This window comes from Pteronotus mesoamericanus, unplaced genomic scaffold, assembly GCF_021234165.1.
Source record: "Pteronotus mesoamericanus isolate MK-2021 breed Mesoamerican mustached bat unplaced genomic scaffold, CSHL_Meso_final contig_20, whole genome shotgun sequence".
In the NCBI taxonomy this organism is placed as follows: Eukaryota; Metazoa; Chordata; class Mammalia; order Chiroptera; family Mormoopidae; genus Pteronotus; species Pteronotus mesoamericanus.
In genome coordinates this window covers 97,717,242-97,741,226 of record NW_026555085.1, presented here as the reverse complement: position 1 = coordinate 97,741,226, position 23,985 = coordinate 97,717,242, and the positions used below count along the sequence as shown (strand labels likewise).

Below are 23,985 nucleotides of genomic sequence, written 5' to 3'. Positions count from 1 at the left end.
TAAATAATGAAGGAAAAGAATAGAGTTAATATGCAACAGCCACGCTCAATAAAAATCTGCAGAAGGGAAAGTCATCTTTCATGAGAGCCACAGAATAATAAATAGGCAGGCAATCCTCTGAGCTGACTTTGTCATATGTCACAACAACATTAAGGGAACCATATCCTAACAGTTATTTGATTTCAATACCATAAGAGTATTAACAATTCATATGTGGATTATATATAGCTAGATATGTATCTGCAAGATAAGTATGTTCAGATGGGAAAAGAGAAGAGTAAGAGAGTAAACATTTACAAACTACTTTCAATGTGCTGGGCGCTATATTCGGTCCAGGATACACATTATCTTATGCAGTATAATGATACATAATGTTTTGTAACATTTTAACATTACAAAAATTTTTGCAATGCTTTAAGTCATCCATTAGTATATTCACACTACAGTCTTTTTAAAAAACTGTTAGTTTTTTGCGGCTGCTGTAACCAACTACCACGAGCATGTTGGCTCAAAACAGTACGATACAAACTTATTTTACAGTCCTAGAGCTCAGAAGTCTCACTGAACTAAAGTCAAGATGTCGGCCAGGCTGCGTGTCTTGCTGGAGGCTTTAGGGGAGAACCCATTTCTGTGCCTTTCCCACCTTCTAGGCTCTGCACACCTTGCAGGCCTGACCCTCCCGGGTCTCCACCCTCTTTTCTCTCCCTTCCAAGTGAGCTGTATTGGGCTACGTCCTTCTCGTGCTGCCGTCGCTCTGGGTCTCTCTTCCCATTCTCTCTTCCACTTTCAAGGACCCTCGTGATTACACGGGGCTCACCCAGATAACCCTGGATAATCTCCCTATCTTAGAAGCAGCTAACTGGCAACCTAAATTCCATCTGCAACCTCAAGTTCCCTTTGCCGTGTAACCTAATAGAGTCACGTTCACCAGTGGAAGGGTGGGTGGTGATCCTTCTAGGCAGAGAAAACTACACGTGCAAGAAAATAAAGGAAGTAAGAGGAACTTGGCATGTTGGAGAAACAAAGAAGACCAGCATGACTGTGGTTTCCTGGGAAAGTGGGTCTGAATGAGGGGGGACATCTAGGTAGGAGGGGGTCAGATCAGGCTTTTCAAGGCCATAGCAAGGAATTGGATCTTTATTTCCAACGCAGTGGGAGGCCCCTGAAGGGTTGTATGCAGATACGAGAGCCAATACATTTTTAAGATAATTTTTCTGCCGAATATAAATGGATTGTAGAGCTAGGAGACTGGAGGCTGTTGCAGAAATATATGTCAGAGGTGCTGACGGTGCAAAGGGAGGCTGGAAGTCAAGCTGGGATTTCGGGAGCTGACGGTGGCAACAGGATAGAGCTGGGGAGGGGAGGGAGAGACCGGCTCTCAGGCTTCCGGGGTTACTGTGGGAAAGTTCGAGGGGAGGCAAGGTTCCACGGGGAAGAGTAAGCGTTCTATCAGCACACACTGAGTTTAATTTCTGGGAGGCATCCCACCGGCACAGTGTTGGGAAACGCCCGGCCTGGTGTCAGGCGCTGTAACCCTGCCCACGGGCTGGAGGGCCCCAAGGCCGGAAATAATCAGGAGGCCTTGGAGAAGCAGGCTCCTGAGGGGACTTGACCTGTCCCCCGCCCCCGCAGAGGCGTAGCTCCTGCCTCTCTGCTTTGCCTGGTGATGGTCCTTGCCAACGATGGGTAAGACGCCTTGGGGGAGGGGCAACCTAAGTTAGACATCGACCCATATAGGCAGCAAATAAGAAACCGGGGGACACAGGGAAGGGGCAAAAAAAGGCCCCCACACCTCTCGGCCGGAGTCCTCACTGCAGCCGAGAAGCGGTCTCCTTATCTCCTGCGGTCCCCTCCCCACACCTGGCTCAGGCTTGAAGCAGTGCAGGAGTCGGCTCTAAATCAGGTCTGGCGGTTGCCAGGGAAATCAGGCCTAAAAGTAATTTCTTTAGAGTGTGCTCTGTGCCTCCCTCGGATCTCTGGCCAGCTCCTGGTGCGAAGGACCTTCACATTATGTGCACCCCTTACCCTTTATCATTAAGGCGCTTGCCCTTACCTTCATTCTCTTTTGTTTATATTGGTCTCCTCTTGGACCCAGGAAAATCAGTGAATTCCTGTCACTTGTTTTCTTCAAAGTATCTATTCTCTATGAAACTTAACATGCTAATGTAATGAGATTACGTATGCATTCTTGTTACCTAGCCCCACTGCTAATGTTTTCAATAAAAGCCTTGGAACAAAGGGAGAGAGGGCCTTCCCCACTAGAAGGATGCGCCACGGCCTTCCTCACTAAGAGGGACGTGCACCCGTCTGCTCTCCTGGCAAACAGAAAAGTGTTGGCGACATTTTGCGTTTATCCCCCTCATCCGTGACAACCCCGGGACGCGCTCTGCGGGATTCAGAGCCCTGCTCCCCCCGCAGCGGGCCCCCGCTGGTCTCCCTCAGGCTCAGGGAGCGCCGCACCCTCAGCGGTGCCCCCCGCGGCGGCGCACCCCGTCTACCCGCTGCGCAGAGCGACCGCACACAAAGCAGGCAGTTATACACGCAGGTTTGGAGATGGAAATATAAATTTAAGGAGCATCAATATAAAGGGGGCGTTAAATCCATGAAAATTAACGGGATCACCTAGGAAGAAGCGGGGGAAAGAAAGAAGAGGATCTTGGACTGAGCCTTGGGAGTTTGCATAGAGGAAGAGATAGTGATGGGTTGTGATCAAAGTTGGAAGAACAGGACTTCAAAGGCAGGTTAACTGCCAGCCAACAGCGTGAATCGGGCGGCCCAGGCTGGAAAGTGTGTAGATGCTGCAGTCAGGCTACCCATGTTCGAGCTCCTCTGTGACTACAGTTGTGCGAACTTGGACACCCCTCAGCGCTCCCGTTTCTGCATTCATAGAAGGAGACAATATGCTGTTCATGTGTAAAAGTGAGTATAGGCACCTAGAATAATTACTAGCACACCATGTAGTAATTATTGATACATCTACCTATTATAACCGCGCACACGTTCACTAGGGAGAGAATAGATGGGTCCTCTGGATTTGGAAACATGGAGATCCTTGGGAATCTTGACGACAGCGGTTTTAGAAGTAAGGATGGAGCGCGCTGAAGGAAAAGAGATCGTCAGAACAGCAGGTGCAGCAGATTCTATGGACAAGTTTGGCTGTAAAGCAGGACTGGAAATGGGGCAGGAACTGAAGAGGCCTGTTGACTCCAAAGGTGTGTGATTTCTTTTCTTTTCTTATTTTATTTAAATAGGAGACACGTTGATTGCTAAGAACCCCAAGTTCTTTTTTTTTTTCCTCACCCCTCCCAGGATGGCTTCCTCTTCTTCAAAAGCTATAGTGGGAGGGTTAATAGTCGCTTCGCCTTGCCCTTCCTTACAAGTATCCACTCTGATACCTGAAGCAGGAACTACCTAAGTCTGGAGTCTCATCTTAGATGAAGAAGGGAAGCTGTCAATCCAAACTTTAGACCAGGACATCCGCCTGGTCCTTGACCCTGAGGTGGAGTAATGTAATTATCTCTGGGAAATACTAAGCATGCTTGTTCTAGGTCATTTAACCCAATAACTGAAATTCATTAGGGGAACAATGGTTTAAATTGAACTGTAGAGAACAGTGAGAAGAGTACTAATTTTGGGTGATTTAGGGGAACAGGATTCTAGCAAGGTAGAAGGATATGGCCGATTCAGCAGTGGTCTGAAGACGCTGAGCTCCAGGTGGGGCAAAGGGGAAATGAGAGGGCGCCGACCCCTGCACGGGCTCTCCTCCTCAAAGCAGGGGCGCGGCCCCATCCTTCTTCACCTGCCCCTTCTCTGTAGGAGGAGCAGGCTGACAGCTGCGGTCTATCAGTTTCAACTCACTGACTTGTACAGAACAATGTGACTCTCAGGCCAGGTGTGTACACGGGAGCAGTGCCTTCCTCCTATGGCCTAGGCCTACACTCTTTGGTCTTTGGGGACTGAGGAAGAAATGGGCAAGCACAGGGGACCTAGAACCGAGAAAGAAGGGATAAATGTGGCCTTATTTCGTAGTCCACCCATGGTCCCTTTGCTGGGGAGAGGTGGGGGGCTGTCACCAAGATGTCCAGGGAGACCCATTTATTTGTTGAACCCAGGGCCTTCCCATTCATGGAACAGTTATAAATGCATGAAAAAGCCTTAAATGTGAGTGTATTCATATTCATAGTTTCATGTATTCTTAACCTATTATCAATTAAATGTTGAGACAAACTAATAAACTATTAATATAATAAAGGCTAATTTATTTTTACCATGACTTTGGCAGGTGCTGAATTTTTATTCACCTACACAAAGACTTGCATTGTTATGTAGGAAAAACTTGCATCAATTCATCCTCAGTAGAAAGGGTTGCCCATACTCATCACCCCATTAGGATATTTGACAATAATTCACAGATATTTGGGGATAATCATCAGGTTTTCAAATACTGTCTGGACTAGTGATAAACACTATATTTAAAATATAGTATAACTGTTGCATGCTTTCCTCCAGCAATTAACCTGTGTTGCTCCCATAAATTGTGCTGTCTCAATCCCCACAGAATAAGTATTTGGTCTGTATGCTCAGAATTATCATGTATTTTATTCTTCCCTACAGGTAGGTTACTAGATTTCCTCGTGAACAGTGGGCATCAAACAGCTACTTAAAAAAGACTAAATATGTGTAAAATGCAGCTCTTATTTCTCTGGAGTATTGAGTCATATTATACAGAATTATAAAATACTATCAGAAAAGGGCACTTTACATACCATAATAGTCATTTTATAAAGTTCAATTTGGCAATTCCAAGCCACATTTAATTTTCTCTGAAAATTCCCACATGGCAGGAAGATATTGCTCTTTGTAGCTTTCATGTCTCTTTCAAGGAACTGGTAAAATGACAACCTTTTAGAAGTAGCACTTTTTCTATGAGTAGACACTAAATTACTTATACCAAATAAAGTCACATATCACTTACATTAAAATAAATACTAAAATAATAAGTAATTTTCTCATATAACCATTCTGGGATTTGTTCAAATTAGAATTTTGCATTCTAGCTTGGTATCACTTAGAGTCACCTGTAATTCTTCATCTTCACTGATAGGTGGAGCTAGTAATTTCTGTATTAATTATAATATTTTAGCATATTAAAATCTATATCTAGATGAAGCAGATACTTCAATGCTTCAAAACTGATGAAACTGCATACTTCTCTTTTAAGGGATAAAACCGTTTGCATTAATATGTGAAATACACTACTAAAACACCCCCTGCTGACTTCATGGGTTTTGCAGGGAGTTATGCATAATTTTCTGAAAATTAAAAGACTGAGAATCAGATACTTGTGAAGATAAAAATTAAATCTCAAGAACTATTAAAACCTTGGAAGATTCTCCTAAGGTGGAATTTTTTATTCAGTTCAAATTATTTAACACATACCAGAGGTAAAAGAATAGGCTGAGAACACCAGAACTTGAGACTCAGCTGGACACACTAGCACTCTAGTAGTGCTCACTGAATATCTTTGTAGATCTACATTATGGAATTCAAATGAGAGTTAAGTGAAGTGACATGGGAAACTGCTTTGTAAATAATAGGTCACAACCTCACAAAGGCTGATCATTTAAGATGGCATGGTATAAGACAATGATTCTCATAGTTAGATCTCGGGACAAACTCTCTGAACATTCTCCTGATAATGGCCCTACAATGTGTGTATTCAATGATGGCATAAGTGCCAAGTAATTCAATTTCAGTCATTTCCAAAGCTAATGAAAACAGTCACACACAGACTTGTTAAGTAGCTTCTGTGTTCTTCCAAGAGAAAGGCAAGAGACAATAGCAAAAATTCTGAACAAAGATTTGTTGTTAGTTTGGATCCAGAAAACTGATGAGAACATTCAGTCATTGTATGGCATACTCACATTGGTACTGAACTTTTTATAAAAGAATCCTGCCCATCAGCATTAAGAGCAGTGATTTAACATCATGCATCATGTGTTGGACTTGTACCTTTGCACATACTGTACTTATTGTAATTGTTTTAGTTAAATTGTCCTACGAAAACTTTAAACTTAAGTTTATACTCAGGTTTATACTCTATATATGTATTCTATATGTTCAAATAACTAAATTAACATACATTAATTAAATAATTAATTTAAAAAAATTTCATACTTGAGGTGTGTGGCCCATGTGATCAGAACTCAGAAAAGCAAGAAATCAGGTTAAATTTTCTTTCTGTACTTTGCTGGGCATCCATGGGCAAGTCAAAGGACCTCATCTCTGTTTCTTCACAGTAAAATAAGGATGATAATCTCATCTATGTAGGACCATTGTGAGGACTAAATGAAACAATGAATAAAACTATGAATGAATGCTTTCTCTGGTATAGTATGTTTTGATTAAAATAAGGACTCTGAATGAAGAGTTCAGGCTTTCAACCTACATTTCTATGCCACCTTGAGCAAGTCATCTTACCTCTGCGAGAGTCATATCCCAATTTTTTAAAGCTAGGAAGTGTGTCAGATTACCTCACAGCCCTTTCTAAGATAGCTGTAACAGAGGGCGGCTGGGTTTTCCATATCATACCTAGTTACTTGGTTTTCCATTCACTCTATTTTAGACTTACTACTAAAAAATTTAGATTTAATAAAAATTTTAAAGTTCATTTGTGATTGATGCAATAATTTGGAAAAACAAAAAACAAAAACAAAGAGTTAGAAAAGCTATATTCTCCCATCTATCAGAGAGATTTTAATATCTTTCTTGGCTTTGCTGTTTTCTCCGGTATAATGGAGAGACTGAACTCATATTTGACCCTTTTTTCTGTACTCGGATGTAGGATCCTAGGCAAGTCAAATAACCTCTCTACGTTGTCTGCACTGCTTAAAAAGAAGGCTCTGGGCACAAACCTAGATCAGAATTTCAAATCCTGAGTCCACCACTTGTTTGCTGTGCAGCCTAGAGCAAATTGCCAATCCTCTCTAAGCCTTACTGTATGTTTTGTTACAGTTAATGAAATAATAGTTGTACAGCACTCAGGTTGAAGCCTGGTACTTTGGAGAAAGCTCAATTAATGTTAGCTATTAGTATTATTATGTTCCTTTCCTTTCATCCTTGGATTTGCTGTTACTGCAAAGAAAGGCTGAACTAATTGAAGCATTGCACTATGCTCTGAATTTGCACACCAGGTGACCTCTCTCGTTCAGTGCTCGCAATTTTAAGGCAGGCAGTCTGTCCACTTAACAGATGAAAAAACTAAGACTGAGAGAAGTTAGAAACCTGCTATCCGGCCCTGCAGCGCTGAGGTCCTAAAAATATCTAACTATATAAGAAAATTGTTAGCAACCAATTTTTACCGCTAATCCTCTAATCAGCAGCTTTTCTGCAATTAACAGAAGGCCTTTAGGAACGCCCTTCACCCAGGTGCACTGAAACCCTGGCTGGTTGTTGGAATCCACGCATCTTAGGCTCCGCCCCTCCGGGTTCCCGATCAGACCCCCGCCCGCCACGCCCACCCACGGGAGGCCCCGCCCACCCACGGGAGTCTTCGTCCGCAGGGATCCTTCACCGCCCTCTTGCGTGAAAAAGCAACGGGCATCCAGCCTGCACAGCACAGAGAGGGACGTAGCGCATGCTCCCTGAGAGCGCCCGGATTTCCTGTCCACGTTCTTCGTTTCCGACAGGACACCACCGACCAATGAGGTGGGCACGGAGGCGGGCCGTAGTGCTCCAGGCTCCTCCTCCGCCGGCTGCGCTCCTAGCCGCGGAGAAGGGCCCGCGTGAGGCCGGAACGGCTCCGCCGAGGCCCCATGGCTACCTCCCGGACGCTCACCACTTTCCGTCTCCCGCCGTTGCCTACGATTCGAGAAATCATTAAGTTGTTCAGACTGCAAGCGGTGAAGCAGCTCTCCCAGAATTTTCTCCTGGACTTGAGGCTGACAGGTGGATAGCTTACCAGTGCCCCAGGCCGTCTCCCCTGCGTCCCCGGGGGCGTGGGTTGCTGGTCTCGCGCGGACCCTGCGGGCGGGTGTTCCGCGTCAGGCGCAGTTATACATCCAGCCCTTAGTCAAATCCTTCCTCCGCTTTGTACTGGAAGGACTGCGCGCCCAGCAGGCGCGTGGAACGCTTTGTGTGTTCACGGGATCCCGCGGGCGGGCAGTGCGGACACCGAGCAGACCCCAGGGCAGAAGGGGTGCATGAAGGGGAAGGCGATTGCGGACTGTCGAAATTCGGTGTGTTAACACAGAAACGGCGCTACACGTGCTGGCAAGGTTTACTTTCCGTGCAGTTTCGAGTTATCCGAACTTAGACTAATGCAGGGATTTTATCAATAACTTGCCGAAAGGGCGTGTCACTGTAGGATTCAGTATTGAGACGTTTACTTGCATCTAAGAAGTCCTCGTGGGTGCAAATATTCATTCGGTAAATGCATATCGAATAGCTCTGTGCTGCAGTTGGAGCTACAAAGTCAGAGTGAAACAAGGCAAAGTCCGCCTCCAGGCACTCAGTTTAGTAAATTTACGTTCCTGCTCCTGCACAATAAAAGTCACCAGTTTGAAGCGCACAGTTTGATGAGTTTTGCGAATATATACATTCGTTTAATCGTTACCACCATTTATTTTTTAAAATATAGTTTTTAAAGATTTTATTTATTTTTAGACACGGGAAGGGAGGGAAAAAAGAGGGAGATAAACATCGCTATGTGGTTGCCTCTCTCGCGCCCCCCACTGGGGACCTGGCCTATAACCCAGGCATGTGCCTTGACTGGGAATTGAACCAGTGACCCTTTGGTTCGCAGGCCGGGGGTCAATTCACTGAGTCACACCAGGCGGTGTGTAACCATTACCACCATCTCTTAGTGATGTTCCCTTTTAAAAGACAAGGTTGCAAGAATAAGCTGTATTACGAATGTGTCCTGTCCATTAATTCACTGCTGGAGCACTAACCGTTTTTGAGGTTTTGATATTTTTATTTGGGTTCTCTTTAGAAGCTGAAAATATATCACACCCCAAAAGTTCATTTTTCAGTTCAATGAAGTACCATCCACAAAGCACAACTAAACTAAGATGCTTTATTTGTTAGGCTTGTTTGGAGCTTTTATTGTGCCAGTAACAAGACTTTGGTAAAATAGCTCAACTTTGCTTCAGTTTTTTCAATCTGTTAATTGGAGGAACGTCCTACAACACAAGTTTAAAAGGTTACCCACCTCCAAAGTTCTCTGGGTCTGGTAGTAACCAGAATCAGCTTTTCTGCCAGTCATCAGCCACATTCTAGGTATAAAGCACCAATCTTGGGACTGAAAATACAGGTCTTTACATGTTAAAAAAAAAATCCTTCACGTGTATTTTCTCATTGAGCCTGTATTCACCCTCAGAAGTTCGTTCCAGAATCTAGATATTATCTTCCACAGGAACCAAAATGAAGGGAAATGAAGGTACTTGTCCAAGGCCAGCAGCTCAGGTGGGAGCAGAGGATGGCTGAACCCCAAGCGGAGTGAACCAGCGGTGCCTCTCTGACGGCCTGTGCACGTCAACGTGCCTGAGCAGTTTGAGGGCAGGGCCACTGACCTGCCTGCTTGCATAGATCTCCACTTTTCAACATCAGTGAGAATATTAAACTCACTCCATAATGCCTGTGCTTAGCTATCTGCTCCCTCTGAGGGACGCTGGTCGGTATCAGCTTTAGAATTTATACCAGAGCTGGAGCCTCTTCTCTTATAATTGCTTTCTGGATGACCTGGCAGGAATAAAACAGTCAAGGCGAAGGAAGAGCTCAGGCAGTTAAATTGGGATAGTTAGTGCATTGTAGGAATCTGTTGTGAGAAAGCATATGAAGCACCTGTGACAAACAGGTGGTCAGGGGGTGCTGATTCGCTCCCTGCACCATTAACAGACGAAACTGCTTTTGAAAGGTCGAGCGACTGTTTTCCGTTGAAGCCTTCAAAGGCAGGTTCTCAGTAACGGAAGCAAAAATGGGACTATATAGTGTCTGTGAACACTGCCAAGAAGTGCTGGTATGTTTTTCATGACTAAATTTCCACTATGCCGGGAGGCCCATTTGTTTGAATTTTAATGTTTCAGTCAGTGAGACCAGCCCATTGTAATTTCTTTTTTTCAGAAGTGATGACAAGTTGTACTGAGTTCTCCTGAATGCGCTTTTCCATGATTTCTTATGGTCTGCCAACTTAAAGAAGTTGATTAATTAGAGAAGAATTTCTCTGCATCAACGCAAAGTTTCAAAACTTCCACTGCTAAATTTAACTTTTAACTGAAAACCACTAAAAATCCAAATTTCTGCAAGTCTTACAGTCTAGGAAATTGTTGCCATTGCCATATTGACCAGCAACCAGATGTCTAGAGGTAAAAATGGAGACCACCAGCGCTTGTGGCTTCTGGATTTTTAAACAGCAACATTGAAAATTCTGAATGTGAAATTGGTCATGTTCATTCAAATATTCGATGTTCAATGACTGTTGAAACGTGGTGCATGCTTACCCAGCCTGTTCTTCAGAGGGATTGATTGGTTTGCAGGAGGAAAGAACATACAGTATTGGCTAAATTTAAGGAAATTTGTCACGATAATCCTATTTTTGTTAAAGGACTGGTACTTCTCGGCAGTGAGGTGGTAGAATGATGAACGGCCACTGTGTGCTGGTTTAGGCTGAGAGGGAAATGATTGGATTCATACTGTACATAAAGGATTAGTTGATTGGGTAATGGCTGATAAGAATTTGTATGGATAATTTTTTTAATTCCATAGACCAGAATTTGCAAAGATAATCACGATGACTTTCTTTTCTCCAGATAAAATCGTCCGGAAAGCTGGCAACCTGACAAATGCTTATGTGTACGAGGTGGGCCCTGGGCCAGGGGGCATCACAAGGTCCATTCTCAATGCCAGTGTTGCTGAACTTCTAGTGGTTGAAAAGGACAGTCGCTTTATTCCTGGATTACAGGTGAGGTGCTTAAAGTGTCTTTCCAAGAACCCAGTTTAAATCTTTAGTCCGTGACTCTTAAACCCCGTGGTATCCAAAAATCAAATAGGTGGTGGGTCCCCGGGCCCCATTCCAGAGATTTTGGTTCATAGTCCGGAGAAGTCTAGACAGCTGCGTTTCTAACAATCATCCCCACGTGGTCTGCTGACCAGGACTGAATAAATCCTGCTTCATTCATTAATGCTAAACAAACTGTCTTGTGTCGCCTTCTAAAGAAAATCCAATACCTGTGCACATCATGGCCCATTCCTTTAAAAATAAGGAAAAATAAATATTGGTGATAATGACTCAGCATGACTTCTGAGAACTTCATTTAGGTTCAGAAAATCATTTCTACAAGCAAAAGGTGGAGAAGACATTGGCTTAATTGAGAAACTAGTTGTCACGTGTAGGCATCTATATAAGAATTTTTTAATTGAAGGAATGAATGGGTACCATACGAATGGATTCAAGATGAGGTGTGAGTGAAGTGATACATGCATCTTTAAAACAGTTGGTATTGTTATTATAGGAGAAATATTTAAAGGAACTGGGCACTTTTCAACCAGAGGAAAGAAGCCTTGAATGAGGGAATCCAGCACCGCCTATCAAAGGTTGGCGGGGAGAGAATAAACTTGTTTTGATATTCTTGAAAGAATTAGAACAAATAGGTGTGAAATGAGGGAGGCGGATTTAGATTTAAAATATGAAAGGACATATATGTTTAAAACGTTGGCAAACAGTGCAACAGGGATCTTATAAAGCGGATTCTTTATTGGGGGTGCATAATGGCTGAAGGGCCTTTGATTCTTCCCTAATTCTAAAGCTTTAAAAGAACCTTTAGGAAATTAGGTAAGTCCAGTAGAATAGTCAAATTATCTGCCCATTTTTATACAAGAGGAGAAATTGGTTTAAAATTGGTACATTTTAATGTTTACTTGTGTGTGTTGGTGGAAAAACGTTTACTTTCTGCCAGAACATTTGAGAAAATTTGTTTGAAGATTTGTTTGTGTGCATGCATCTTATTTTAAGAAACCTAGTGATTTTCTTTTTATTTTGCTTTGTTCAGTTTTCATGCTTTAAGAAATTATATAATTTTCTTTTATCTAATAATGTACTTTTGTATAATTTTGCCAGTCTTTATTGACAGAATTGTTTTCAGATTTATCACTTTATTTTGGGATATTATATGGTACGTGTTCTGTGATCAAATGTAGAATTTAATATTGGTTTTTGCCTTGAACTGCTTTCTTATTTTAAGAACTGTATCTCAGTTGGAGATGAAAATGGGTGATATTATTTTTTGTAAGATCATGAGATGATATAAAGAAACTGAATAACACTACATAATTCCCTTCAGGTTTAATCATTTAGCCCTTTCTGGACATAGGAAATACTCATCTGAATTTTTTGCTCTTAAAGAGACTTCTTAACCCTCAATCTCGCCTTCTGTTATATGCAGTTCTTTCTCATTAGGCAGGGAGGTGAGTCACATTTCTGTTCACCACCATTTTAATTTGCATATTCTCCTTTCTGATCTTGACTATAGATCATTGAAGACAGAATATTTAAAGGACAGGTGTACCCTTCGTATCTCAGCTGCCCTCCCCCCAAGTCCCTACACCTAATCCGTCCTGTTTTATTTGTCTTATTAGCTTTATCCTCATCTGATACTGTCTCTGTGTTTCTCCATGTTTGTTGCCCATTGCTGGATTTCTACCATGTACGGGAGCGCCCGGCACATCGCAGACGCTCAGTGGCGCCTCAAGTGGGAAATAAAAAGGTTGACACTCTGTGTGGCTGTCTGACCAACTGACTAACAGTATCATTTCATTTAATATTGAAAGTGAATAATTGTGCAGCATAGATTATCAAAAAGTTTTGTGCTTTTTTTCCCAAATACTAGGTGGTTAATTTCAAGCTAAATAACTCTGTAGGAAATATGTATTTGACTTCTTATCCGTTTTTGTAGAGGAAGCAAAATTTTTAGTGCCTTGGAGGCAGAAAAACAATGTGCCTTAAAAAGAAGTGTTGGGAACTGAAATATCAAATAGACTTCTTCTCCCTGTAAAAAATGTTTCAATATGTAAAACCACTTTCTTTTAGAGGTACTAAATTAATCATAAAACTGAGTAAAGGCAGAAAGAGAGTGATCTATTTTAAGGATTCCATTTTAGCGATTTCTAAGCTAATAGAATTACTTTTTAAAGAAATTGTAATAATTTATAAAATGTCTTCTAGCTGGAAGTATGTCATTTGTAGCTTAATTCAATTCTTATAATATTATCATGAGGCAGCTTAGAGGAAAGAACAATAATGATGTCGGTTTCACTCTCAGCATGTTGTAAAGTAAGAAAACGTATCTCCTATGTGAAAGCATTAGAGTACGGTTTTGTGGTAAAGAACGCAGACTCAAGGGCCAAACTGTCTGGGTTTAACTTCGGGCTCTGCTTTTCCTAGTCAGATGACGTCAGGTGGGTAACACTGTCTCTGTTCATCCCTTTGCTCACAGGATTGTTAGGAGGACTAAATGAATACCTCCTACTTAGTAAGCGCACAATGCAATTTTTGTTATAATTAATCAAATTATTAACCCATGCCTGTGCACCTCTGTTAATTAAGGATCCATCAGGAGACTGCTATCTGGAAACAGAGGAGAAAAGTAATGTTATTTCTTTGGAGCACTAGAAAACCCTTGGTGTCTTGGAAACATTGGGGCTTAGAATTTCTCCTGCGTTTTCTTCCAGATGTTTAATCTTGCTGTTGATTCTGTTAAAATAAATAAATAAGTAACAGAACTCGTAGCTACAGAGAACAGATCGGTGATTGCCCGGGGGTGGGGTAAAAGTATTCAAAAGGCACAAACTTCCAGTTATAAAATAAGTCTGTCCTGGAATGTAATATACAGCATGGTGACTGTAGTTAATAAATACTGTATAATAATGTACTTGAAAGTTGCTAAGAGGGTGAATCTTAGAAGTTCTCATCACAAGAAAAAAATTTGTAACTGTGTAGTGACATTAACTAGACTGATTATAGCGACCATTTCTCAGTATGTACGTACCGGCAGACCTTGGCGACATCGCGGGTTGGGTTCCGGACCCCCATGATAAAGCCCATGTGTAATAGAGTTGTAGTCTTTTTGCTGGTGGAGACTTTTGCCCTCAATTTGTAAAACAAAAAAAATGCAACATTTGTGAAGCACAATAAAGTGAAGCACAATAGAATGAGGTATGTAGGTATATTGAATGTTGTATTCCCGAAACTAATATAATGTTAATATGTCGATTATATCTCAATTTTTAAAGAGTCGAAATGATTTTCAAGATCCCTGGTGATATTCTTTTCTCTGAAATCTATTTTATCTGATATTAATGTTGCCATTCCAGCTTTCTTTTGATTAGGGTTAGCATGCTATGTATTTTCCATCCTTTTTACCTCTTTGTGTTGTTATATTTAAAGTGGGCTTCTCATAGGCAGCTTATAGTTGCGTCTTGCTTTTTGCCCACCAGTTGACCATCTCTGCCTTATGCATTAGTTCTCTGTTGCTGCTGTAACAATTTACCCCAAATTTAGTAGCTAAGAGGACACTTACCCTCTTGCAGTTTTGGGGATCAGAGGGTCTAAAATCAAGGTCAGTGGGGCCTCGTTCTTCCTGGAGCCTTCAGGAGAGAATTTGCCTCTTTGCCTTTTCCAGCTCCTGGAGGCCCCTTGCTTCTACATCTGCTGCTGTTGACTCTGATCTTCCTGCCTCTCTCTCACAAGGACCGTGTGATTATGTTGGACCCACCGGGACAAGCTAGGATACCTCCCATCCCAAGACCTTTAGTCACATCAGCACGGTCCCTTTCATACGTAAGGTAACGAGATCACAGGTCCAGGGACTAGAGTGTGGGCATCTTTGGGGGGCCAGCACTCAGCCTCCTGCCGCTCATTGTAACTCTGTGCTGTTGTCGCAGTGGTTTGTTGAAGGTGTGTAGGATAGGCTAGTCCAGTGTATCTTCAAGTTTCATACCACTTCAGTTTTAGCATAAAACTTAACAGCAGTCTCTCCCTGCCAGGCTTTGGGCTCCCTGACACACTTCCGCATACGTTATAAATTTCACAATACAATGTGTTTTTGTTTTCAAAGTCAATTCTGTGTTAAAGAGATTTAAATAAACAAAAATTCTTAAGTATTTACCCATATGGTTACTATTTTGGGTGTTCCTCACCCATATTTCCATCCAGTATCATTTTTGGACTTTCTTTAGCATTTTGTATAGCGTGAATCTGTTGGTAATGACTCTTTCAGCGCTTATGTGTCTGAAAAAGGGTTTTATTTCGCCTTCAGTTTTTGAAACACAGGCAGGCAGTGCTCTTAAGATGTTGCTCCACTATCTTGTTGTGTTGCTTCTGACAAGGAATCTGTCATCTCTATCTTTGCTCTTCTGTCTTTTTTCTCTGGCTGCCTTTAAAATGTTCCCTTTATCGCTGGCTTTGAGCAGTTTCAGCATGGTGTATCTTGGTGACGTTTTCTTCAGGTTTCTTACCCACGGGGTTTATTGAGCGTCTTGGATTGGCAGGTCTCCCTACGCCCCCGTTGTCCGGTGGCTGAATATTGTCACTTCGACTACTTTGTCTGTTTTGTACGGAAGGCAGAAGAGTATAGCTGCTCCTTAACAGCCCATCTTGGCTGGAGTAAGAAGTTCTGGCATTCTTTTTAACCATTATTTGTTTATTTTGTGGAATTCTAGAGATAGTAAGGTATGGGTTACTGCTTGTATTGCCTCTGGGTTTTTACAACAGGTAAACAAGAGTGATTACATCTACTCGAGAGGCAAAGTGGAAAAATTCACGAGATGGAGAGTCAAATAGGCTGGTGCTCAGGTCTCAGGTATGCCACTAGCCTCATGACCGTGAGCTTATCGTTGAACCTTTTTTAGTGTCAGCCTTTTCCTCGTGGAATTCCAGTTATCTGTTGTGGTTATTGCACGGATAGACAGGAATTTATGGAAGGAGCCTGGGGTAGTGCCAGGAGCCAGTCAGTGGTTGCTATTGTAATTATTCCCCTTCCCGTCATCTTATAAAGGGACATGAAAAGTAAATTAGATAACCTAGCAAAAGGAGCGGTTTTTAGTCAGAGATAATACCATTTTGAAGTTCTTTTACCTCTAGCAAACTTTAAAAAAGGAAGATTGCTTGACTTTCTGTTGTAACATGACTATGTCGTATTTTAAATGTTTAACTTATTTTGATATAGCTATAACCATAGTTAATCATAACATAGGCAAACTCAACAAGAAAGCAAAAGATAGCTTACATCCAAAGTGACTTCCTAACCCTGACCAGTAGCTCAGTTGGTTAGAGCCTCATCCCAATATACCAAGGTTGCAGACTTGATCCCCTGTTGAGGCATCAACCAATGAATGCATAAGTAAGTAGACAAGAAAATTGATCTCTCTCTCCCCTCTCCTCCCCCACTCCCCTCCCCTTCCCTTCTCTTCCCCTTCCTTCCCCTTCTTCTCTCTCTCAAATCTATAAAAAAAATTTTTTTAAGTGATTCCCTAGTCTACCTCAAATTAAAAGTATGGAGGTCAGTGCTAGAAGCAGACCCACTGAAAACAGCAAGAAGTATTACAAAGAAAAGCTATAAAAACAAAATAAAAACCCCGCAGTAATAAGGGTCATAACCATTGAGGCCATAACTCTACAGGCAAAAATGGAAAGTCATCAAGAAAAGGGTGAAATTGGGCTCATTGTACTTGGCTTAAAGGAGATAATTGTGCAGTGAAGTTTAGAAAGATTTCCACCTGTGTCTTTTTAAGAACTGTTAACACTTAAAGGAGTAAACATGGCTGAATAGAAAATTTACTGAATCAGACATCTAATTCCTTTGTATGGCTGAGTAAATGAGTTTCTACTGTGCATGCTGTGGTCCTGCTTAAAAAGCGAAGCAAGCTGACTTTTGGAAATCATGCAGTAATCTTCACTCTAAGTCTATTGTAATGTCTTGAATTCCTTTTGAAAAATAGCGTTAGTCTTTTCTAGTCTATATAAGAATAAAAATTTTATTTTTCACCTGCCGTGTTCCCTGTGACAGGTCGTTTTTATTCTCACACAGCTCGCCTACCAGCTTTGCCCAGCCGTTACGCCAGCAGCGGCTGGAGTCCTGGTGCGTCAGGAAGGCGCGGATACTGCTGAGCTGTGTGGTCACGGCTTAGCCCGCTGGGCCGTGGTGGCTGCCATGAGCCCCTCCCCATGAGGAGGTGGTATGACATATGCAAGGTGGCTATTTGACACAGATTTTTGTTCTCAAGGAATTTATAATTGTACGTAAGTTCCAAGAATTGCACAAATTCCTTCATCATCGAGTTAGATCACCAACAAACTACCTAGATGGACCACAGTTACTTGGTCCCTACAGAAAAGTATACACTAAGACCTTGACTTACTAGAAGACAAATATTTTTAGGTGACCACGCAAAAAATACTTCTGCCTTTGTTTTTTTCTTTTATAAAGTTGTTCTCCATTATGTTGTGACATGTGCCCTTTACAAAACCCAACAGCAGAAAGAAAAAAGAAAAACACTTTCTCTCATGGATATTTGGTGTAACTACTTCCATTGGAGAGTAAGAATTTTATAATTCAGTACATCAATCATGAGCGCTAACATCTCTAGGGTGCTTAGCTCTCACAATTTACATACATGTACATGCTTCTCCTTTTCATGGTTTGGTTTTCTGTTTCTTACCTTACAGCCTTATTTAATGAATGCTTTTACTTTAAGCTTGCTTATGTTGCATTTTGGAAGAATATAGGATTGAACACTAAAATAAAAATGATTGAACAGTTTAAGAGTGCGTAGCAGTACTTGTTGGCTGTACTCAAGTGCCTGCATTCGTAGTCCTGTGAGCCCTCCAGCTCACAAGGAGGTAATACCTCCAGGGTTTTAAAGTGTAATGTGCCAGTGTTATTCTTGAAGGGCTGCAATAATGGTTTTTCCCAGTCCTCCATCATCCCCAAATACCATGGTGATGAAAACTTACTTCTCTGTAAGTGGTTAGTTAGAAAGGCCGTGCCGTTGCTGAGTGTCATTAGGTGTTTAAATGGCTATTGTCTGTGATCATGCTATCATTTCAGCTTGAGTAGAACCTTTTCCCCCATAGTTGCTCCAGAGCCTTCACACGCAACTGTGAACACCAGCATGTACCCTTCTGCAGCGGGGAGTCGGCAAGGGGAAGATAGGCTGCAAAGCGGTCAGCGAAGGGGCAGACCTTTTAAAGAATGGGGGGGTGTGGTTTGTCATTGACTGAGGCTTAAGCCTGAAGGGGAATCCAAAAAATATGTAAGACAAATGTAACTTTAAACCTAGGGAAGGAAGATAAATGTGTGGTATGTCAGTTTTCTTGTAAGCAGCTGTGTATGTCAATGTGGAAAAACTTAACATTTCAAATGTGGTTATCAGAGCATGTAAATTAATACCAAAGAGCTGAGTTTACATTGTTTTGTTTTGGTCTTAATTACTAATTACTTAATTACTTTCTATATATTGACATTGTGAAACATAGGCTTTTAGTTCTGCCTCTTTGTTTTTGGTATGCTAATTTGTTTTGTTTTAATTATGTGAAGTATAATTATAGAAAAAATTCTAATGTTCTTCATTGATGGTAAATGCTATCATTAAATACTCAGTGTTTACGTAGTAAGTGCCTATCCCATAGAGAGCTATCTCCTTTTTTATTTATAGTATATTGTGGTTATTAGGTTTTCTAAGATTTATTGTCTGGAACTCATTAAATTAAGTTTTAACAAATTATGGTAATTTAAAATAATCCATAAGTACTTTAACATAAGAGGTATGCAGTTATTTTTGCTGAACTACCATGGCTAAATATATCAAACTAGCTGATTCCCAAACTTAAAATGTTTAGCCACTTAGCATCATAGGCAATTCAGCTCTGTATTTCTGAAACATTCCTTGTATAATTCTGCCTGAATTATCAGTGAAATAAGTCTTTGCAAGTTAATTGACCTTACAAATTGGAGGACCCCAAAATCGCACAGGCTAGCTTCACAAAAACTGAATGCTACCTGGTCATCCACTTAATCAAATATGTATGAAGACCGGCTCTATATTGTTGTCACTGCAGGGGACGCTAAGGGAAGTAACAGGAGCTGCCCTTCGGGAGCACACATTGTTGCTGGGGAGGAAACCTGTAGATACATCATTGTGATACAGTGTGGTTAAGTGCTACAAAGAAGCATGTGCAAGCCACAGTGCCACCCATGCCTGACCACGGGTGGCAGAAATCTACAGACTGGCCCCCTCCTCCCTGTCTTCTCTCTGGCTTGTGTGGTGCTTCTTTCATCCTTCCTGTCAGTTGCCTGAGTCAGGCAAGGAGAGAGGAGAGCGATAGCTTGGGTTGAGCTAGAGAAGCAAGACGGAGGGGTGCTGAGGTTCTCTGAGCTCCCTGAGCTGAGCCTTAGTATGGAAGACGGTTACCTCTTCCTTTGTAATCCACCACAGTGATGTTGGTTCTCATTGATTATAGTCACTCCTGCATTTTAAACTTCATAGGCTTAGGGGCTGCATCTGGTTTTATGTGCCAAGGTCTTCAAGAATCAAGTTTTGTGTTGGATACGGGGCACTTAACATGATACGGACTTACAGATGGCTTGGCTCTGAGGCTCTTTTTAGCCAAGTGCCCGGACTGTGGTGCTGTGAGGGCGTTTCTGAGGTGTGGTGCCGAGGTGGGTGGGGTGCAGGAAGGAAGATAACAAAGGGAAGGGTCCCTCACCTCACCGACTCCCCATTTTTTCCTTTTTCACCCAGAAAGAATGAAGGAAGAAGGAGGACAGCAAATGGTTAGGCAGGGATTGTTTTCCTGTTAAAACAAGCGGGAAAAGTCATTAGGTTGAAAGAGCCTGTGGGTAAGGAGGTATTACGGTGAGGGGTGCTCGGGCCGGGGCGCCTCCCAGGGCCCCCTGCGGCCGGCCCAGCCCAGTGACTTCCCCCCTGGTTCGGCCTCCCCGCAGACCAAGGCGAAGACCTCGGCAGTGTAGTCTCTCCCGTATGTAACTTTTGGCCATAAAGATTTAGTTGAATTAAGCTCATCTTTCATGTGATTTACTTCTAATTCTCGGTATTTCATTATGATGCTTAGCCTCTAATTTAAAAACTGAGTTGAGTTTTTGCCACATCCATACAGAAATACAAGTCATTCCGAGAGGCAAAAGTACGTTAATAAATCACTTGTGAAATGATAAGCTTTTTCTATACTGTGACCTGCGGGGCAAGGGAGAGCAATGGGGGAAAGTGGGACAACCGGGATAGAACAACAAGAAAAAATAAACGAACTAGAGGTTGCAGACCGATTACCCAGGGGTTCCACTGGGACTACAGACCTGTTTTTGTTTGGCCCATGGTATGTTTTTGTAAATGGATTTGTTGCCGATACTGAAATGTAGGGAACTTGAGAAAAAATCCAGACACCGGGCCTACTCGAAACGCAGAAGCCCTCACAGTGCGGGGCCCAGGCTCGCGGGGCGGCACCCGGCCCTCGAGGTGGGGCGTGGACTGCCCCCCGCAGGCTGCTGCCCCCCGCTGGTGCCAGTCCTCCTAAGCACTGGCCTTGCTGTGGACGCTTGGGAGACGGGACGTTTTGTTGGTGCTGGAGCGCTCCGCAGGGTCGGGGCCACCTCCGGCCGCGGAGCAGGGGCGCGGTCCCCGGCCGCCTGGGGAGGGACACAGCGTCTGGAGGTGCCTGCGGCGGAGCAGGCGAGCCTCCCGCCTCCGAACGTCTACCGGCTCTGCTGCGGGGCTGTCCCCTCCCCCGGGACGTGATTAGTGTGTGTTGCGTCCCTGGCATCGCTGGTTCGAACCTGCGCCTACGTGGCCGCCGTCCTGGTGGGTCTGCCCCCGCTGCTTCGGCCTCTTCATTCTCTGTTTTTCATTTCATAAGCTTCCTTCTCAAGTGCTTTTCAGTTTTTATGTAAGTAGACTGTAATGTGTTTATATTTTTCATATTCATTTGCATTTATATTTTTTATGTAAGCAGATTTTTATTATAGATCTCCCCAGCCCATTAAATCACTTTTTCCTTTATTGAAAAAAAAAAAAAAGAAGTTAAACGTAAAACACCATAGTAGTCTATTACAGTGGATGCCATTTACTGTTAGTTCATTAACGGTCACTCTTAGTCTCTGGCTTTTCAGATTAATTTAATAATGCACAGATTTGAAATAAAAAAAATTAGTTTCAGTATTTGCTGAAGTGCATGAGCTCATTTTATTGACCTTTCTGTAAATTAGATGCTTTCTGATGCAGCCCCTGGAAAACTGAGAATTGTCCATGGAGACGTGTTGACGTTTAAGGTAGAAAGGGCTTTTCCAGAAAGTCTTAAAAGACAGTGGGAGGATGGTAAGTGACTTTGGATTGGTTTTCTTATTTGTTTATAATTATTTATATAAGAAATATTTATATTATGTATTTGTTACAAATGTTATATGTTTATATTAAAAATTATCTAAACAGAATTAATATGTGATATGCATTGTAATTCTATTCTGCCCTTCTACTCTTTTCCAAAATTTAAAATCTAATTACTTTTTCTTAATTTTATTTGTCTTTTTCAAATGCTTTGGGTTGTATCAAATAAACTTGTCATTTTTAAGATTCCACATAAGAATGGGATGAACTAGGAGGTGTTACTTTTTCCAAATGGTAAACAAAAACCAAGTGTTTCCGTAAACCAAGCCACATCCACCTCTTTTCCTTCATTTCCATTGTCCCTCACACTCAGCCACCAGCCAGGGCACCCTCCATCCATAGGCAGTGTTCATGGAGAACCCCTGGGCCCCAGATCTGTGAGATACAGAGAAAATTGCTCATTTTTGCCTATGGACCCCTCAGGACAAATGGAGGAGCGATTTTGGTGCGTCCCAGCCAGAGCATCCTTGAGACTGACCTTCAGGTGCCGCCCCTCCGCCTTCCAGCCTGCCCTCCTCCCCTGCCCCTGCGAGCAGGTGGCCGCCCCCGCCCCCGCCCCCGCCCGACCACGGTGAGCTCCTAATTGCTTCAAGCCGCATCTCACGCAGTTCTCCCTGGTTGACTGTCACCTGCTCTCTCCTGGAAGATTTCTCCGCTCCTGTCTCCCCTGATACCAGGCCCTCCTGCTTTCCATTTACACTGTTGAGCGCTCGCTGTCTCTCTCCTTTGCTGGTGGCTATTGTTTTCACCCACCGCTCACATGGTGTTTCGGAGACTTTTTCTTCAGGGGCATCTTCTTTTCTGCTGCAGGTTTGCGTGGACTACCCCTCTCCTGCGGTCTCACTTCTCACCTGCACAGGGCAGACACCTGCAACTTCCTGTCCAGGCGCTGGCCCCGTCGCGGCCCCGGCCCTCTGACGGCTTCACCGGCTGTCGCTCAAGCGCTCGGGCCTCTTCATGTCCAAAGCAAATCATCTTTATTCCTCAAAGCAATTCTTTTCTATATTTTCCCTAAGCTAAAAATTGGAGGACTTTTACTGACCGAACACTAATTAGGTAGAATTTTTTTCCTTAATTCAAAGCCAGTTGTGAAAAAACATTGCTTTTGAAGGATAAATAAAGTGGAAAATACTCAGCCATAGTTTTTTCATATATTTTTATTGGATGTTATTAATAATTAGTTTGACTTTACTCTTAAGTAAAATTGTATTCAAAATATATTGATGAAACCATTTCAAGTTCTTTTTTCTCCTGCCAACAGATCCTCCAAATGTACATATTATTGGAAATCTACCTTTTAATGTATCAACTCCACTGATAATCAAGTGGCTCGAAAATGTTTCTCAGAGAGACGGACCTTTTGCTTATGGCAGGACCCAGATGACACTGACTTTTCAAAAGGAAGTGGCAGAGGTGAGTTTTAATTTTTTTCTGGCTATTTTATCGCATGATCAAATTCCAAAACGAGCTAGTACTGCATTTTCATCACAGACTGTGTTTTCTAAGGTTACTCCTCCATTACACACACACACGCGCACGCACACCCCCAGCAGCAGCACAACCAAAGGTGAAGCACGATGACAGGGACAGATGTGACTGCTGTCAGCTCTCCGTGCCGAGCATGAGTGATATGCTGCCCACTAAGGAGGCAGAGTAGTAAACACAGGACCAATGGCCGTATCACAATTAGAGAAAGATGGAACCTGTGTCACACTGTGATGCATCATACACCGGGACTGGTGTATGATGTGTTGTCAGTGATACATTGAACTCAGTGGAATAGCAGTTGAAGAACGTTACGACCAATTTGGAGCTGAGAAAGGGGAGGGGCCTGGTGTCTCACTGTCAAGTACAGGCTTTCACTCACTCCCCCGCCTCGGCGGTGCCTTCGAGCCCGCAGCAGGTGTGTTCCACGTTCACTCTCTAGAGAGTAAACCCACAGGGGAGGTGAGGGCAGCTGCAGCCTGGAAGTGTTTAAAATTTTTTGTTACGACATATAAGTGCAAAAGAGTATATAATGTATATATGAGGTCTGTCCAGAAGGTATCCAGCTGTGTAATATGAAAACTGGACACATTATTGAAGAAAATACAAGATACAAGAAACATTGTACATAGGACACTGATGCCTCAGTCCCCTGTAAGTAGGCACCTGGGGACCTCACATAGCTCTCCCAATTGCCATCAGCTGTCCTGTCATATTTTTCTGAATCTCATGGATGGTCTGAAATCTCTTCCCTTTCAAAGGTAATTTTAGTTTTGAGAAAAGCCAGAAATCACAGCGTGCCAAATATGAGCTACAGGGGAGCTTAGTCACCTGGGTGATTTGATATTTCGCCAAAAAACTCTGCATGAGATGTGATGCGTGAGTGGGTGCATTGTCATGACGAAGCTGCCCATCACCAGGTGCCCATTGCTGCGGGCTTCTGAGTCATCCAAGTAGTTTCTGTGGAGGAATGTTCAAGCTTAACACAAAATTTGAGGCAGGCTTGTTGCTCTACCTGCTCAGTCATTTTGAATGCGATGGCCACACAGT

General features: G+C 42.7%; 1 protein-coding gene across 3 annotated transcripts in view; it reads left to right on the top strand.

Annotated features, from left to right (window-relative positions):
- The first annotated feature begins 7,704 nt into the window (after positions 1-7,704).
- The window catches only part of TFB1M (transcription factor B1, mitochondrial), a 55,503-nt gene continuing 39,222 nt past the window's right edge, over positions 7,705-23,985 (top strand). Inside the window, exons 1-5 of one of the 3 annotated variants that reach the window (XM_054570147.1) lie at positions 7,841-7,947; positions 10,123-10,364; positions 10,809-10,960; positions 21,273-21,381; positions 22,712-22,863. In XM_054570147.1, the coding sequence (XP_054426122.1) occupies positions 10,355-10,364; positions 10,809-10,960; positions 21,273-21,381; positions 22,712-22,863 (423 nt within the window). In that variant the 5' untranslated portion in view covers positions 7,841-7,947; positions 10,123-10,354. Of the gene's footprint in view, positions 7,948-10,122; positions 10,365-10,808; positions 10,961-21,272; positions 21,382-22,711; positions 22,864-23,985 lie in introns of all 3 variants that reach the window. The other 2 variants (XM_054570146.1, XM_054570145.1) reach the window with 2 other exon arrangements.